The 18,492-nt window shown below is 40.4% G+C and overlaps 1 protein-coding gene across 1 annotated transcript in view; it reads left to right on the top strand.

The window, feature by feature from the left end:
• Nucleotides 1-2,654: 2,654 nt before the first annotated feature.
• gfra3 (GDNF family receptor alpha 3) overlaps nt 2,655-18,492 on the top strand; it is a 47,401-nt gene continuing 31,563 nt past the window's right edge. Inside the window, exon 1 of the mRNA XM_072436265.1 lies at nt 2,655-3,172. Within this exon, the coding sequence (XP_072292366.1) occupies nt 3,133-3,172 (40 nt within the window). The 5' untranslated portion in view covers nt 2,655-3,132. The remainder of the gene's footprint in view (nt 3,173-18,492) is intronic.

Below are 18,492 nucleotides of genomic sequence, written 5' to 3'. Positions count from 1 at the left end.
GAGACCCCAAGGACAAAGTGGGAAACACTCTCAAAGGTGGTGGAGAATGCCCGAGCCAAGCCCCTTTGGGACTTCCAGATACAGACAGACAGAACGGTAATGACGAACCAACTGGACATAATGGTGGTTGACAAGGGGTAGTGGTGGTGGACATTGCAGAACCATGGGATGGTAACATCCCGAAAAAGAAACATGAGAAACTAGAGAAATACCAAGGCTGGAGAAGGCCTGGAGCGTGAAGGTATCAGTGGTGCCCGTAGTGATCGGAGCACTTGGGGCAGTGACCCCCAAACTGGAGGAATAGCTAGAGCAGATCCCAGGAAAAACATCTGACACTCAGTTCAGAAGTGCAGTGCAGTGCAGTGCTCCCAGGCCTCTGATAGAGGACCCGAGCTTTATTTATATATACATATAGACCATCCTCAGCTACAACTGCAACGGCTCATAGTCAATAATAATGGTTTTCTCTTAACCTCAATTGACCAATAATGGCAAGTACAGTAGCTTTTTGTGATCCTTAACAAACAAAAATGAAATGTTGATTGTGTTTGTGTCAACCATGCACATAACCCATCCTATGGCTGTTATGCATTTGGGCATTCATAATTTGCTGTAATGTGCATGTGCAGGTAAATGGGGATGATAAAACGCAACACTTTTGCTATAAATAGAGTTCCTTGTCAAAAAACAAAAAAAAAGTGAAAATTGCAGACCAAATTGTTGGTAATTAAACCGGCAATTAAAATGTGTGACATTTGGATTGTGTTAGGATATGGCAGTCTCTCTGCTATGAAGGTTGTTAAAATACATTTAAATCATTCTCAGGGGATTTAATAAAATAAAATATAATCAAGAGAAGTTTGCAGAGCAGTCCAAAATTACATGCCCATTATAAAGACAGATGGAGCCCTGGTGATTTCTGTTGTTTTGCTAGAGGCTATAACAGCGTTATTGCCTTTTGCTTTTCTGTGCAAATGATATGAGTTTAATGCTACAGCACTTTAACCAGTGAAGCAGTCTGTCCCTATAACCCCACGGTTATACCTCTGCTTTTAGACAGCAGATGACTTTGTAAGACTGAAAGCATGGCAAAATGATATAAACATACAGTTCTGCTCTGTGCCTTTATTGTCAGTCACTAGTGGCTATGGCTGTGCATTTGACATGTGATTTTGTAGATCAGTCCCTATAAAGGTTCAGCATTCTTTTTTTTTCATGTTATAAGATACGTTATAAAATATTCAAATAATTATTTTAAACACATTGTATATATATATATATATATATATATATATATATATTGATGATTATATATAATCATTTTTATTTATTTTTTCAAAACAAAAAACACACTAAAGAAAGGCAAAGAAAGGAAAAGTTAAGGAAAGGAGTAAAATGATAGAATTTAATTTCAGACCTGGTACATTCTTCAACACTAATGTCTGAAGTTAGTACAAAATCATGACTAAAAAACGGACACGCTCCCTGACTGGTCCAAGTGTTTAAAAAGAAGCAAAGAGGGCAATGAGGAGGACCAAAAGAACAGAAAAGCTGTGGAGAGCATTGCTAAGGCCCAGCAGTTTCAGGAGCTGCGGTACGGCCATATAGCCTCATGGCTAACCCTGACCCTGACCCTAACCCTAACCCTAACCCTAACCCTGACCCTAACCCTAACCCTGACCCTAACCCTAACCCTAACCCTGACCCTAACCCTGACCCTGACCCTAACCCTGACCATAACCCTGACCCTGACCCTAACCCTAACCCTAACCCTAACCCTGACCCTGACCCTAACCCTAACCCTAACCCTGACCCTGACCCTGACCCTAACCCTAACCCTAACCCTGACCCTAACCCTAACCCTAACCCTAACCCTAACCCTGACCCTGACCCTAACCCTGACCCTGACCCTAACCCTAACCCTGACCCTAACTCTAACCCTGACCCTGACCCTGACCCTGACCCTGACCCTGACCCTAACCCTAACCCTGACCCTAACTCTAACCCTAACCCTGACCCTAACCCTAACCCTAACTCTAACCCTAACCCTGACCCTAACCCTAATCCTAACCCGGCACGGTCTAACTCGGCGCGGTCAAATAGCCCAGCAGTTTCAGGAGCCGCGGCACGAAATAGCCCAGCAGTTTCGGCCGCCGCGCCGCGGCTATATAGCCACTTCGAAGGAAAACGGAACAACAGTTGACGATGCTTGGAAGAAAAGAGAATGCTTTGTGCTACTCAGTGGCGAGTGGATGGCGCGCATTTTCTCCATGTGAACAGACCTGAGCCTCTTTAATTTGAATTTGACTTTGACAATTTGCTGCATGTCTTTCCCAAGTCTTATCCTAATTTCATGCTGCATGGTCCTGTCTAATAAAGCCTGAGGGCCAAAACAATCCTTAACACTTAATCCAGCAGCAGCCTAAAACTCAGAGGTTTGTGCCTGGTGAACCACAGACACGGTATTTGTCTCATTTGAGTCCCGAAAACATTTCTCAGTTATTATGACTAGTTCGTTTTGAAATTGCTTAACTCAGTTGATCTGGTTAGGATATGCTGACAGTAGCAAGAAGAATGAGGTTTTGCTTTGCGTCATGTCTGAGTGGGGATGACCTCACCGTGGGCTGATCCGCGCGCCCCGTGGGCCACTGCCCCCGCGGAGGCTCTAGATGCTCATCTCAAGAGGAGGTAAAGGAGGAGGGATATCACCAGTTAATAGCCGCTGTCTGTCTGCGTCATGAGCCGCGCACTGCGCACCGCGTGGACGGTGTGTTTCTCCTGGAGTCGGACCTGCAGCAGCGACGCGTCGTCATGAGCGTCCACAGTCTCCACAGACGCGCTCACGAGTGACTCCAGCGCCTCTGTTCACACTCAACCCAGCCGTGCGCCGCGTGCATTTTGGCACAGACATTTACTGAGTGATCGCCGTGCGCTCTTCAGTCTCATTTTTGGATTTGTAAAACTTGCGGGACTTTACCATCGCTCGTGGGAACAAAAGTGGCACGGGGAGGACGTTCTCACCGGCTTGTGTCGGTGAATGTAGCGGGAGGCTGCCGTCTCTCTGCGGGGCGCACAGTGGTGTGTGGACACTGAACCATCCCCGTGTTTCCCAGCTGTCCCAACACGGACACCATGGCTCTCTTGGCACTGCTGCTCGCTCTGTCTTTCCAAGGTAATAATAGTATACTAACCGTGACTCTGTGACTCATAAAGCTGATAGACTGACCAAGCTTTATGAAGTGCTTTGGTTGTGCTGTGTTTTAAGTTCGGGAAAATTAAGCGAAAGCAATTAATGGAAGAATAAACCCCAATGAGTTGTCTGTTTTATTCAGTGAGTCCAGTGCAGTTTTAGGTCAATTTCACACTGCCAAAACCGAGAACACTAACTGGAGATCACCTATTTTCACGCTTAAACTTTTCCAGCTACGCACGGATTGCCCTCACTGGCAGATGCTTTTCTCTATCTCGTGCGTAAAAGTGACATTTCTATTCAATTGTATTTTTATTCAAAGCAAAATCCCGTGCGTGTGTCTGTGATATTTTTCAATCCAAACGTCATGGCGACGCCCTTCCAGCGTTTATTCCACACATTTAACTTCGTAAGTGCTGCGACTGACACATGTCAAATCTCCTGAGACGCGCTGGGTTTACTGTCATGGTTTGCCCTACATTCAGAAATGAGTTCATCGCGTCATTACACACGCCACATTCCCTCAAATAATCTGGAAAGTTGTTTAGTTTTACTATTTCAAAAGTGTATTTTTTTCTCTGTAAATAACAAACTGTAATTTAGACAACAATGGTGTAAAATGAGCCGGGATCACAGTTCATGCAGAACGTGGCTGTGCCCTATTTAGAAGTGACATAAAGGTTTGGAATGATTATAGGAACTGCCTGTGATACAACAAGTGGAAAAGGAAGATCTCTCCTTATCTGGGCCATAAAAAGATTTACAAAGCATATAGTTAATGTTTAATGGTAATGAGGGCTGTTCTTGTGTCTGTTTACTTATAATGATGATGCAGAATGAGAACATAGAATGTGAATGGATTAGATTTGGACACAAATGAAATTAGGAATTCTTGTGGGACCCTTCGACTTCTGCCAAATAAAGTCCTGACTGCTTTCCAATTCAAACCTGTCAAGGTATAGAATTGTTTCTGCCAAGGAAAGTAAGTGCAGCGTTTGGAAAGGGAAAAGTACGATGTGCAAGATGCTGTTGGTATTTTACTTGCTGTTTCTTCATATCAGATTGATATTTGAAATGTCACTCGCTGTACTCGAGAGTTTAGAGGACAATCAGTTCAATAAGTTCTAGAAGATTGTTGCAAATATTTGAAAAGGAAGTGATTTTTACAATGTAGGCTTTTTTTCCCCTGCGTAATGTAAAAAAAAAAAATCCATATTCTCGTTGCTTTTTTATTTTTTTATTGTATTCTAGGTAAACATTTGTTGTAGATTCCTAGGATTATTTCTGAACTTAAAATTCTAATCTTGCTAAAAACAACAACAATAGTTTTGACTTTGTTTTCTTTGGAAATCTAATATATAATATTTCATACTGTGTTTAAAAGACTCCTCATGTAATGGCTACTATAGTTTTTGCTGAGATTAGACTGTAGATTGCATTATTTTTTCACAGCATTATTTAAACACCATTTGGTCTTTTCTTTATATATTTTTTATTTGCACAATTGTCAAATAGGACTATATGAAAGAAGTACTACTTAATATATAAAAAACATTTACCGAATGCAGCAATATTGTGTTTTATTGGTTTTGCTTGCTTTTTATCATAACTCTGTACTCATATATCATACCTCACAATGTTCTTAATTCAAGTTCTATTTATATTGCAAGCAAACAAAAAACAAGCAAACAAATAATGAAACAAAACATCGCCTCCCATACAAGACAGTCATGTTCAAACATATGCTGTGACTTCAGTTATTCCCCACTGTCCGTGAGTAAGATATTCTCTCAAACTGTGCATCTGTCCCAGTGTCATCAACTCTAGAATCCATGAAGAGCCAGAAACACAAATGAAATCTGTCTTTGCAGCACAGATACTTTCTCCAAAGGGCTATTTACTGCACCATAAAGGGCCGCGGTGTGATCCAAGTCTAAACACCCGTGTTATTGGCGTAATGGGCGCCCAAGTGCCGGTGATCAGAGACAGGTGCGCGGCTCCAGAGCTAATCATTTTCATCTTCACTTCATTTAGCAGATAAAGAAGGCTTAATTAGAGGAGAGAGGTTTTTTTTACAGGGTGTGCTGTGTCTGTGTGCGGAGGTGCGTCACAAATCACTGGAGCACACTGTGGGCTTCTGTGCAGAAAACACACCCAAACACAGGTTTCTAAGTCATGGGCTTTTGTAGTGGATAAGAGACATCACAATGAATGACTGTAGGAGCTGCATGCAATGATTCTGAAGAGACTTTTCCTCTGCCACAAGGGGGCACTAGACAGTAGCTTTGTGGAGACGTTTGACCACTAACTCAAAGGTTGCGTGCTTGATCGCTGCCTGTCAAATTGCATACTGTTTTGTGTCTTTGGGCAAGACACTTCATCCTCTACACTAAAGTAGTGGCAGCAAAAGTTCAATTACAGAGTGTGACTAATGAGAGCAAAAGTGAGAGCACGCCAGCTGGGACAAGCAGCAGTGTTATCAGCGAGGGCATCTGACATAGATAACACATATGTGCAACATTAAGCATTTAGTTTGTGATGAAGACAATGAAGACCTTCACTTTTTACAGATTATCTGCGATGATGTTCTGACAATAAAAGGCAACAAGCAGCCCATATTTTTTTTTATCATGAGCAAGAATTAAGGACCATGTATGTTAGACCATGACGTTTGTCACTGTCATTGTATTTTACTGATGCTCATTGTACTTGTCAAAACTTTCCTCTCACACGCAAATTATAACAAAGGTCCCAATTCACAATTCGGAACATCTTACCTAAAAAGTTTTCTATTGTTTCTGTTTCTATTGTATTGTATTGTATTTTGTTTGTTCATTTTGTTTGTTCACGATTTACACATATTAGAAATACATATGTAGTACATAATATATGTTACATTGTCTATGCTTAAACTTGTAGAAATTGAAGTGTGACAACGGAGGCAGGCAATTAAATAAACTTCAATTAATTTAATCTAATTGATAATTTTAACACTATAATTGGACAGCACCAATTTGTCAATATACATCTATGCTTTCAGTCTTATTTTTAGTATGACCAATCTTTGGATTTGTTGAATGAGCACCCTAATCCCAGCATGCACAATTGTGGCAACAATGGCCATTAAAATCACTCTTCTAACTGGCTGATCTGGGTGGCCCTGGTGGGTGGCCGTCCACCTCCAGCATTGAGTTCAGAGTTCTGGGTCTGGAATCTGTGCAGGTCCTGACTAAGGGTGAGTGTGGAACTAAAAATGGTGCAGCATTGACAGGTGTTGAACCAGCTTGACAACCTCATCCGAATCGTGCATTCGTTTTGTATGGGTCAGACACTTAATGACTTTTTCAGCCCTGTTTTACACTGATTTAACAGAGGACACCTGTATTTAGGACAGACAAGTCCAGCGAGCAGCCGCGGGTCCAGACGTGGCACAGGCTGAGACCTCGAATAACCCGATTATAACAGTGCATTAATGATCTGATTCTTTTGACAGCCCTAAAATTTCAGACTTACAACCCAAAATATAGAAATGACAAGATTGCTTTTATGGGAGACTGAATAAGTGGTTGAGAGGTGAAAATGAGAGGCTGTGATTGGCTGACACTGGATGAAATTTGTTGAATGTGGAACAGATAAATTAATAAATGATGCTGACTCTTAAGCCTGAATTGTTCATTAGTCTTCCTTGATTTGGGAATAACCAAATACATTTGAAATTTGAAATTGACTATTTTGTGTGTCATTAATTTCATGTATTATATTATTATCTACACATCTGCATTGGCATGTTTGATTGTGACATTACTTTTCGAATGTTTAGCATGTAATTATGTAAACCCACTGCACCAGCTCGATGCAATCATTACCATAGAGTACGTTTATTATCTTACTGCATGCATCATCAGTATTATGTCGTCTTCCTTGACTTCTAAGGACATGTTGCTATAATTGTGTCACCGTGTGTTCTCTTTGGTGCTGCAGGCGAACAGACAGGCCTGATAAACAGTGAAGACATTTTGAGTGGCGTTACCATTTCAACTCCCTTGTAGTGGTTGTATCCCAAAGCCGGGCGTGTCTAGTTGTTTAAATTGGATATGGTGGAGTGACATCTTATTCTGTGCGCTGTTATGGCATCTTCGCTCATAGTTTATTGGCAACTGAGGCAAGACTCAGATCAACCAAATGTTAGAGCAAACTGGCAATATTCAACTGACCATATTTTGTCGACCATCTGTTGCTGGAGTAAAGGCGAGCGCAACTGAGGACACTGAATAGCGTGTTGCATTTCAAACCCGTAACAAATATCAAGTGAAGTATGTCTTCTGTACATATCAAAGTATTTTTCTAACATTTTGGTCAGTTTAATGTACACGTTTTGTTAAGCAGTTTAAATTACTCTGTGGGAATTGTGGTTTACCAATAAACTTTCCTTTCTTTTGAAAATCCCCTGCTTTATGTTTTTTAGCATGATGCATATATTTTATTCCAGACAGCAGAAGTTTAATAATCGCAGCTACAATAAAACTGTTTCCCTTTCTCTGTACACATTTCACATTTCACTTCAATAATTGGATCTTTACCTTATACACTGCATTTTGGGTGCAATTTAGTCATGGCTAGTACATAGAACACATCACATGAACCAGTGTTTACTTCTCAAATGAAATCAGCATTTTCAATGTTTTTCAAATTAACCCAAGCCACTTCTCAGTCCTTCCATGTTCTGCTTGTGATATGCGCTCGAGTGGACATCTCAGGATTGTTTGCTGCACTTCCAATGACATTCCTTTACATTGGTTTGGCAAAGCGCTTCCTTCGCCTCGCTTGTGTTCATTAGCCTTGTTAATGACAGTCCGGCTTGTTGCAACACTGTAATGTTGACTGGCAGACTCATATATTTAGCTGTCTCTCTTTCTCAGGTTTCTCCATATACTTACTCAAGGCTGATTTTTTCCCGCTCCTTTTTCCCCTCTCAATCTAAATTCCCCCTTGGATTCAGTGGCGCGTCAGAATAAATTGTTGGGAGTGGTTGAATGAGGAAGTGCAGTGAACCAAAGCGGGTGTGCAAACACATTTGGAGCGGCGGCAGTTGACGTCTTATTGGTGTACGGGCAGGTGTATGTGTTTGTGTGTTTTGTGGCCGGGCGAGGTGCGGGGCAAGGAGAAAACTGAAGAGATAGAACTAGCGGGGTTTTTGAGACTCTCCTGCAGACTGACAGTGATACTTTGTGGGTTTTACAGATTTCACTAGAATAGTAACTGTATCCTTTGTGAGCAGGGTTAAAGTCTGGTGGAAATTAATTTTATAAACAAACATTTCCTCAAGTTGGCCCCAGTCCGCTGCGATAGGCAGAGGAGACTACAAATCAACATATTGTCACAATATTGGGAAATGTTAACGTTACATTACCCTACATTCCAGCTCTAGATTAGTTGAAATTTACTTGTTGCAGTACTTTCACATCAAAAGTTAAAGTATGTTAGAAACTTTCGTAGCACGACTGTTGAACGCTAACTACGGGTAATAACAAAAATATCTCTATTTTGTGATCATCCTGAAAACAATATAATGTCAAACTTACGGAAATATGTTAAAACATGTCTCTGACAGGTCGGATGACTCATTGAACTAAAATGTAGTTAAGTTTTGTAAATTTAAAATGCTGCATAAAATTATTAAAATGTTATCCCAGAATAGCTTTTTTAGGTTTATAATTTCACCCAGCAAACCCTTAGAAAAAACTTATCTAATGGTAAAAAATGATAAAATATGAGAGTGACTTTATTTTGTTGAATTATGTGTAATTTATGCAACCACAGTGTCATAAAAATATAATAGGTGGCTAATATACTGTAATGAATATAATTGAATATAATGAATGTTGTTTTAAAGACGTGCCAAATTTTCATGTAGAGTATAGAGTTTATAGGAAAAAAATGCTACAAAAAGCTGATTTGAAGAAAAAAATAGTGTATATATATAGAGAGAGTTTTGTTGTAGGTGATATTACTATTTTACGGACATTTCACATTTGTCTGATAATTAAACTTCAACTAATACATTTAAAGATGTGTTTTAACAAATTTCTGTTCTGAAATAATACCGTCTAAAAATATTGACATCCTTTTCTGTCAGTATTGCCAACCGCTAAACATAAAAAAGAAAACAACACACTACACACTATAACGTAACTACCCAGTAATAACACAAACATGAATTAAGCAGCATTTCAAATAGTAAATACTTCTATAGCATTGTGTAATGACCTTCCTTTTTTCCTTATCCCTTCACTGAGTTGATGTTGCCACTGCAAACCAGTCACACTGGGATTTGGCTCAATTTCTCTCCAATTGCCATTCCTTTCACAACCAGTTGCACGTATTGTGACTGATGTAAATGGGTGAAGTGTCTTGCTCAGAGCACAACAGCAGCATTCAGAGGAGGCTTAGACTGTTTCTCCACTGGTGGGTACGGAAATAAATGCCTCCTCAAATTGACATAATCCAAGTTGTCATTTAGTGTCTATTGTCTAACCTCTTTTGGATGATTCCAGGCCACTGCAGTGAGTATGTGTGCATGTTTCGAACCGCAGACATCTTACCTCCACTGTAGACTGTAGACAGTATGTGTTGGTGTGTGTGTGTGTGTGTGTGTATCTGTGTTGGTGTGTGTCTGTGTGTCTGTGTTGGTGTGTGTCTGCCTGTGTGTGTGAGAGATAGAGATAGAGGGGGAAGAAGACTTATCTGTATTGATCTGCAGTGACAGACCATGACGTCTATGAAGAGCAATGGGGCCAGAGAAATGAGGCTCATAAAGCTGCTCTGGTGAAGGGTGTAAAAGCAGAGGTCCGATTGGAGAGGCAGTGTCCCGGGACAGAGGCCGTGTGTGAGGGAATGGACTGCTGAATGAACTAAAGGATATTCACCTACTTAGTTTAGTCACATATAGAAATACTGTTATGGTTTGTACTTTAGCTGATCTCATTTATATGATTGTGGGAATAGTATAGTTTACACACACAAGTTTAAATGGCCATCTTAATATTAATGTGTCTGCGTTATTCAGTCAATGTTTAAGGGTCTGGACGTAATAAACGAGCAAACTGAAAACATCCACCCAAGTGTATCACTAAACAAACATTTTGTTTTGGGCTTGTCCCCATCATTGATATGGTCTTCCATGCAGCAAACAAGTTGTTTAGTCACACATTTTGGACCCCCCCTCCTCATTCTAGAACCCACAGGGCAATTTAAATGACAATGCTAGTCTGAAAGTCACACATTAAAAGAGGTCAGAGCTGATAAATTTCACTAAGGACTTAGAAATGTATTAATGATAGCTAAATATGCCACGCTTATGGTAGTTTGATCACAGCTCCAGCAATTTGCTATATGTTCTTTGCTCTCTCATCCCCATTTCACGCTACTCTGTCCTGTCCTGCCTACTGGACAAAAAATCCTTGTGAAAGATCAACCATCTACCAAATAACAATCCATCAGACTTGACACAGACTCTGTGCACTTTAAAATCATACCAGTACTTGTCATTAAATCTGGGCAAAATGGAACTATACGAGACTGTCTGAACATGCCCCAAAATGAACTGAAACAGTGCTTCTCAAAAAGAGTGCTCTGTCCCTGGGGTGGATGAGATGGTTGGGAGGTCCTCTATGTGTTTTGTTGATAAGTTGCATTTGGAAGTCCTACACAGGAGCAGCAGATGTTGTGTTGGCTCTACTCCTGTTGCAGCGTTGCAGAGACAGTATGTGTTTTCATGTGTCCTTTCCCAACACACTGACCAACAGTACGCAGCCATCCCCAAAGGTACAGACAGTGTGGACCAGGGCTGATCCCAGGTCAGTGCATCTGTTACTATGGTGACAGATGTGTCAGACTCTGTTAGCAAATTTGGGCCAAGATCTTCAGACATTTCTCCCTTTTGGCAATTAATACTCAGCCAGACATTTAATTTGTCTGGCTGAAAAGCTTCAAATTTTCATTCAGTTTTCTATACGTTGAACATGTTTTGGGGTTGTAATCCCCATTAAACAATTCTCCACCAGACTGCACATATTTGACAACTGAAAAAGTACCCATTTGTGACCTTGTTTTAATTTGTCAATGTTTGAACAATTCTCTTATCTTGTTCATTCTTACTGCAGAATGGAGAATTAGTCAGACAATGTGCCGGGCTAGGTCTATTGTTGGCTTAATTATTGCAAAGCTGTTTGTACTGTGGCACATTCAAGTGGCAATTGTATCGTATTGTAAAACATGGTACGTGACCACTTCAAGTTGAAACTTAGAATTGGTGATTTCAATGTATTTTTTTTGAAGAAAACATCATAAGAACATAATGCAAGTAGTATATAAAGAAACAGTGATTCTAGGATGGTTTTGAATCATTATATAATATATGTTTCCCCAAGGGGCAAAAATTGATATTGGAATTTCAAAGCAGAGCTTTTTTAAGGTGTATCTCCATCAAGATATATGCAGGCCAAAGAAGGGTCTGGAATCAGACCACAAAGGGCCCCAAAAAAACTCTCTTAACTTGGGACGGTCTAACCACAGCTGCTAATTTGTAGCACATATTTCTCAAATGCAAAAGATATATGAACATATGAACTGGTTTACAGAGTTTTAGTGATGTTGATTCACTAAAACTCTGTGTTATTTTTTTCAGCTTTTTCCCCCTAAACTGCCGTGTTTGTTTAGACACAAATAGACCATGTGTTTCTCTGATTTGTTAATCCATCTGTCAATCATGGCCATCAGAAATTGGGAGACAGGATATGATTCCATACTAAAATGTATTTGTAAAGTATTGTCAAAGCGTGTGGCTGGTCAAGCAATAGTAATAAAAGTAAACTGGATTCAAGCTGGATTCAAACCTTCGACATTAAGTTGCACCATTAACAATAATTCACAATGGCAAGATGGTTGTAGAGTTAAGATCTGGCCCACAAAAATCCAACCTGACCTAGCCCGAGCATGCAAATGTACTGTCCAAACTAGTCCATGTACTATAAATATGGTCCCAAGCCATGTACTTTATCAAAAAAGAGTTTCATTGACAGAACAGGCGCAACAATAAACAATAAAAGACACTGTTATAAAAATTAGTATAATAATTACCATGCCACCATGTTATGTTTGACCCTTCGCACCTAACATCACAAAACAGTGATGTGTAGAAGATGTGGATGGATCTTTGGCTGCCTGCCTGGTAGATGAATCAATAGTGAGAAAGTAATGGCAAGAAACAGCTCCTCCTTTTCTCCAAACGCCACAGCCAGTGGAGCCTGCTCACAGCACAATGCCACAGCAGGAGAGCCTCTGCAAAAGTATAAAGAGGCAAATGGGAGGCATTCATCACTGTCTGAGACCTTTGCAACAATTCCTATTATTTTGCACTTTGATCATAATTGCACTAATTATACCCCCTCTGTTACCACGGCTTTTCATAAACAAGGACGTGAGGTGGAGAGGGTTCAGAGGAGGGTTTGTGATTAGCACAGGTGACATTCTGACAGAGTGGTTAGTAGACAAAAGTATCAATACCCATATACTAATTCGTTCTAAAACTAGTATTGACAATATCTAGTCTAAGAACATATGGTAATATTTAAGAAACTAATAATTATTTGTGTTGAAAATTAAATTCTGGGTTCCTGGATGTTGGCCGCTTAGCTTAGTCTGTCGGGCTGTGGCCAAATCTGTTGAATTTATGCATCTGTATTAACAGACATTTAATGACCTTGGACACTTACTTCGGGAATATGTTTAAGAAACTGAACAGAACAAGAACCACGCCACAGAGAACAGGGCTAGCCATGCTTCACCTAAGCTTGCTAGTCCTGCCAAAGCGCCGGCCTCCACCTCCACTGGTACTGGGACTGGACCCGGTGCAGCACCAGAGGAGTGAAATAGACCCAGTGATTATGGGGGCTCTGCGGGAGATAACTGATAACATTACAAAGACAGTAGATGCAAGAATAGATGCAACCCTGGGAGAAATGCATGATTTAAAGATTTAAAGAGTACCAAACTGGAAAGCCGCATCACAGCAGCCAAAAATGAAATCTCTGATTTGAAAGACACGGTCTCTACCCTCAAATCAGGTACATGTCCTAAACACGTGGACGACCTGGAGAATTATAATCGCAGAAGTAAGGGTCTTCCAGGGGACACTGAAAGACGTGGTCAAGTTTATGGAGGCTTGGATCCCTGAATATCTAGAACTTCTAACAAAAGTTGTGAAAATAAAGCACATCGCTCTTTGGCTCCCAAGCCTGCTCCAAACCATCCTCCAAGACCCATTATAATGAAGTTCTATAAGTTCAGTGATAAACAATGTGTTATGGCTGCATGTAGCCATCTTGCAGACTCAACCAGACTAAACGAGTTCCACGTCTCATTCTTTAATGATTACTCTGCGAGAGTGGTCAAGAAAAGCAAAGCATTTGAAGTGAAGTCTCACTCTTTAATTTTAATGGCATATTGAGTCTAAATAAACCATCAAAAGTACTAACAACATGACATGAGAAACAAATTAACACAAAAAAATTAATATATTATACCTGTCCATATTGATCTCAAGCAGAATAGCCTTTGAACAGTTTTCAACACAAAAATAAAGATTGTGTCTTGTTTAAAGGAACTAATAATGCAGGTGTGTTTACCCCCCCTGGCTTCCCTAGGACACAACCTCACTTTTTATTAGTCATAGATCTGATTGCAAACCACTCTGAGGGAACCCTTGTCTGTGGCAGTGACTGGAAGTTGCATGTTCAGTTGATATTCTCAAAACTCACAAAGTACTGGTAAATCTATAAATAAATACAAATTTAAAATTAGTATAGGGTTAATTGATATCTTGGGAGAAATGAATCCTAATGTCCAGCATTATACACATTGTTCCAACCCACATAAGAGCTATACTAAAATAGACAACTACTCAACAAAGCTAAATCAAAAATGACAGAGGTAGACACAAGTACAAAAGATCTAATTGATCATGATGCTATTTACATCCCTGTAGAGATTTAATGCTAGTCTACCCAATGACCCTCAATTTATAAAAACAATGTCAAATGACATTGAGTCTTGTGTAGAAGAAAATGACAATGGTGAAATTTCTCCACACATTCTCTGGGATGCAGCTAAGCTTTTGAGTGGCAGGGTAATTGCTGTCGCTTCTGCCAAAAAGAAACAAAGATTGAAAAAACAACTAAAGATGTTGGAAGCTAAACATACCGAAAACAAAGATCCTAGATTACGACAAGAAACAAAAAAGATAAGAGGTGAAATTAATGACCTGGCCTAACAAGAAATTATTTCAAAAATGCTCTTCACCAAACCATATTATGAAAATGGTTCAAAATTCTCAAAATTATTAGCTTGGAAGATTAGAAATCAACAGGCAGAGAGAAAGTTTTTTTAAAAAATGAGATAGGCAGAATAATGTAATTTTTTCTGGATAATCTCAATTATTACTACCGGTACCATTACCGAAGAGCAAAACAAAATTAAAGCCGCAAGCGGCATCCAACGGCCCTCACGGGCCGCCGGCCTTCCGACTCTGCACTTTCGACTTGATAAAGATGGCGCCCTTATTGTGTGTTGAATTAAAAAAGAACTTGACAGACGGCGACACATTGGACATGGCCAATCCAGTGCAAATGAACACAAGTGTCAGTCAAATGTGCTGCTCCGCCACACAGAGACCGTAGCACTTGGAATATAAATGTGGATAACTTTTGATGCCCCGCTTGTGTAGATGATATTCCCCAAAGTAAAGCTTGATCGAGCTATTGCCAACGGAGGAGTTTGTTAAAGTGTGAGGCGTAAATGTGAACATTTCATAGATTTAGCGCTTTTCCCATTTGTGACAGTATATTTGCAGCTCCACGGCACAGAGACCGTACCACTTAAAATCAAAATATGGATAACTTTTGATGCCCCGTTTGTGTAGATGATTTTCCCCAAATATGAACTTGATCGGGTATTCGCCCTAGGAGGAGTTTGTTAAAGTGTGAAGCGTAAAAATGTGTTGATTTGAGCGATTTTCCTATAAGGATAACATGGGATGTTTCTGTCATCGCTACGGTTACGCCGTAAAAATATGACTTTGGCTGTCATCCTTTTATGATCAGGATGGCAAATTAGAATTTTGTGCAAAATGTCATGTTATTTGGAAAAACTCTATTGTTTATAGGCCACTCTGAAGGCCAAATAGTCAGAATTCTGGGAAACGTTTGCGGCTCCGTCGCACAGAAACCGTAAAAGTTATCCTTAAAATTTGGATAACTTTAGATGCACCACTTGTCTAGAGGACGTACACCGATTTTGAAGTCAGTGGGCAAAACGCACTAGGAGGAGTTCGTTAAAGTGTACCTAACCTAAAAATGTGGTAATTTGAGAGATTTTGCGGTTTTCCCATAGGGATAACATGGGAGGTTTCTGTCATCGCTACGACTACGCCGTAAAAATTTAGGCATTTTTGTGATTGGCTTTTGTGATCGGGACGGCAAAATAGAATTTTGGGTAAAGTTTAGAACATTTTGGTAAAACTAATTTTTGACCTTCAATGTTAATTTAAAGGTCACTCTGTAGGGGGCGCTATCGCGCCCATTTCAATTTTGTCATACTAAACTGGTCCAAACTGGAAAGTTTAACAACTGATTCAAATTTGGTCCAAATCGGACTCGTTTTGATCAAATGGGAGCAATGTTTAGATTAGCAATATCCCAAAATAAGTTGTCCAACTTTGTGGCTGCGCCGCACGTAGACCGTAAAAGGTATCCCAAAAATTTGGATAACTTTAGATGCCCCACTTGTCAGTGGGCAAAACGCCCTAGGAGGAGTTCGTCAAAGTTTGACGTGAACAAAATGGCTAACTCAGCGTGTTTTCATTTTCAAAGGAAGATGGCGGGCATAGGGTAAGTCTGGGGGCGTGGCCACAATCATATTTTTTTTGTTGTCCTCACAAGAGGAATGCGTGTTCCGAATTTCGTAGCTCTACGACAAAGTTGACCTCGGGGCGTCTCCCATAGGCGCAATGTATTTTGACTTTTGTCGGTGGCGCTGTCGCGCCATTTTTTAACGAAAAAAAAATGGCCCAGAAAAAATCTAATTTTTCGCCTATTCTGAATTTTGGGCAAAGTTTGGTGAGTTTTTGAGCATGTTCAGGGGGTCAAATTAGAGCTCAAAAAGCAGAAGAACAAGAAAAATAATAATAAATATAGCCGCAAGCGGCAATGATCGGCCCTCGCCACGCCGCCGCCACGCCGCAAGAGGAGGGGGCGCTAACGCGCCCCAATTGTCCTTTTATTACGCCTACTGCTGAATCTGAATCTTCTCCCCTTTGTTTTACCATCAAAAAGCTATTTTATTTTGAATTCTTGGCAAAATGTGCGGCTTTGCCGCACAGACACCGTGACTCTTTGAATGAAAATGTGGATAACTTTTGATGGTCCACACCTGAAGATGAGTCTCACCAAATTTCAGGTTAATAGGGCTGACGCCCTGGGAGGAGTTTGTGAAAGTCTAAAGTGTAAACATGTTCTGGCGATTTCCCCATTGGAATAACATGGAAGGTTTCGGTCATCGTTATGGCAACGCCATAACAATTATGACATGGGTCTCATTGACTTTTTTGATGGGGATGCTAAAATTGAGTTGTGTGTCAAATTTCATATAATTTCGCAAAACTAAACATTTAACCTCCATATAAAATCTGTAGGGGGCGCTGTGGCGCCAAATGAATTTATTTCACTTCAAGTAGGTTTAGGGCAAAGAGTTTAACAACTGATTCTAATTTGACGCAATTCGGACTTTATCCGCGCAAACGGCAGAAATTTTAAATATGGGAGATTTCTGAAATTCTAGCTACAGTTTGCGGCTTCGCCGCACAGAGACCGTGAGAGGTATCAATGTAATTTGGATAACTTTTGATGTCCCACTCCTCAGTAGCATTTTCACCAAATTTCAGCTTTTTAGGGCCAACGCCCTGGGAGGAGTTCGTAAAAGTACGACGTTTGGAAAAACTCCAAAATCATGTTTAGCCATTTTTGAAGCCATTTTTTTACTTCTCTTGTCACCATCTACCTCTGCGCCAAATTTCATGATTCTACGATCAGATTTTTTTTGGGTCATTTCCCATCTCTCAATGCATTTTTGGTACATTTGGGGGCGCTGACGCGCCAATTTTTTTTTATTTTAGAAAAGGGAAATAGCCAGAATGTAGAGAGGCACGATTTTTAGAGGTGTGCAAATTTTTGTGACTTTTCGTCAATGTTCACTGGGTGAAAAATAGGGGGGTTGGTCCCGAGAAGAAGAAGAAGAAGAAGAATTAAAGCCGCAAGCGGCATCCAACGGCCCTCGCGGGCCGCCGGCCTTCCGACTCTGCTCTCTGCATTTTACAGAGATGGCGCTAACGCAATTGTCTAAGAACTAAGACAGTGACACATTGGACATGTTCAATGCTGTGCTTAACCAGTGCAAATGAACACAAATATCGGTCGAATGTGCAGCTCCAGCGCACAGAGACCATGACACTTGGAATAAAAATATGGATAACTTTTGATGCTCCGCTTGTGTAGATTATTTTCCCAAAATATGAGCTTGATCGAGCTATTGCCCACAGAGGAGTTCATTAAAGTGTGAAGCATAAATGTGAACATTTCAAGGATTTGGCGTTTTTCCCATTTGTGACATATATTTGCGGCTCTACCGCACAGAGACCCTAGTACTTAAAATCAAAATATGGATAAATTTTGATGCCCCGCTTGTGTAGATGATTCTCCCCAAATATGAACTTGATCGGGTAATCGCCCTAGGAGGAGTTTGTTAAAGTGTGAAGTGTAAAAATGTGGTCATTTTAGAGATTTTGCGGTTTCCCCATAGTTATAACATGGGTTGTTTCTGTCATCGCTACGGCTACGCTTTACCAAATATGACTTTGGCTCCCATACTTTTATTTTGGGGATGGCAAATGAGAATTGTGTGCAAAATGTCATGTCATTTGGAAAAACTCTTGTTTATAGGCCACTCTGAAGGCCAAATAGTCCAAATTCTGCGAAAAGTTTGCGGCTCAGCTGCACAGAGACCGTAAATGTTATCCATAAAATTTGAATAACTTTTGATGCCCCACTTGTATAGAGGAGGTACACCGATTTTGAGATCGGTGGGCCAAACGCACTAGGAGGAGTTTGTTAAAGTGTGAAGCGTAAATGTGAACATTTCAAGGATTTGGCGTTTTTCCCATTTGTGACAGTATATTTGCAGCTCCACGGCAC

Source organism: Eucyclogobius newberryi, unplaced genomic scaffold (genome assembly GCF_026437365.1).
Source record: "Eucyclogobius newberryi isolate DKJ021-1_F unplaced genomic scaffold, fEucNew1.0.hap1 SCAF_11, whole genome shotgun sequence".
NCBI classification, from domain to species: domain Eukaryota; kingdom Metazoa; phylum Chordata; class Actinopteri; order Gobiiformes; family Gobiidae; genus Eucyclogobius; species Eucyclogobius newberryi.
Note: the sequence above shows the minus strand (reverse complement) of the source record. Positions and strands in the feature narration are given on the sequence as shown.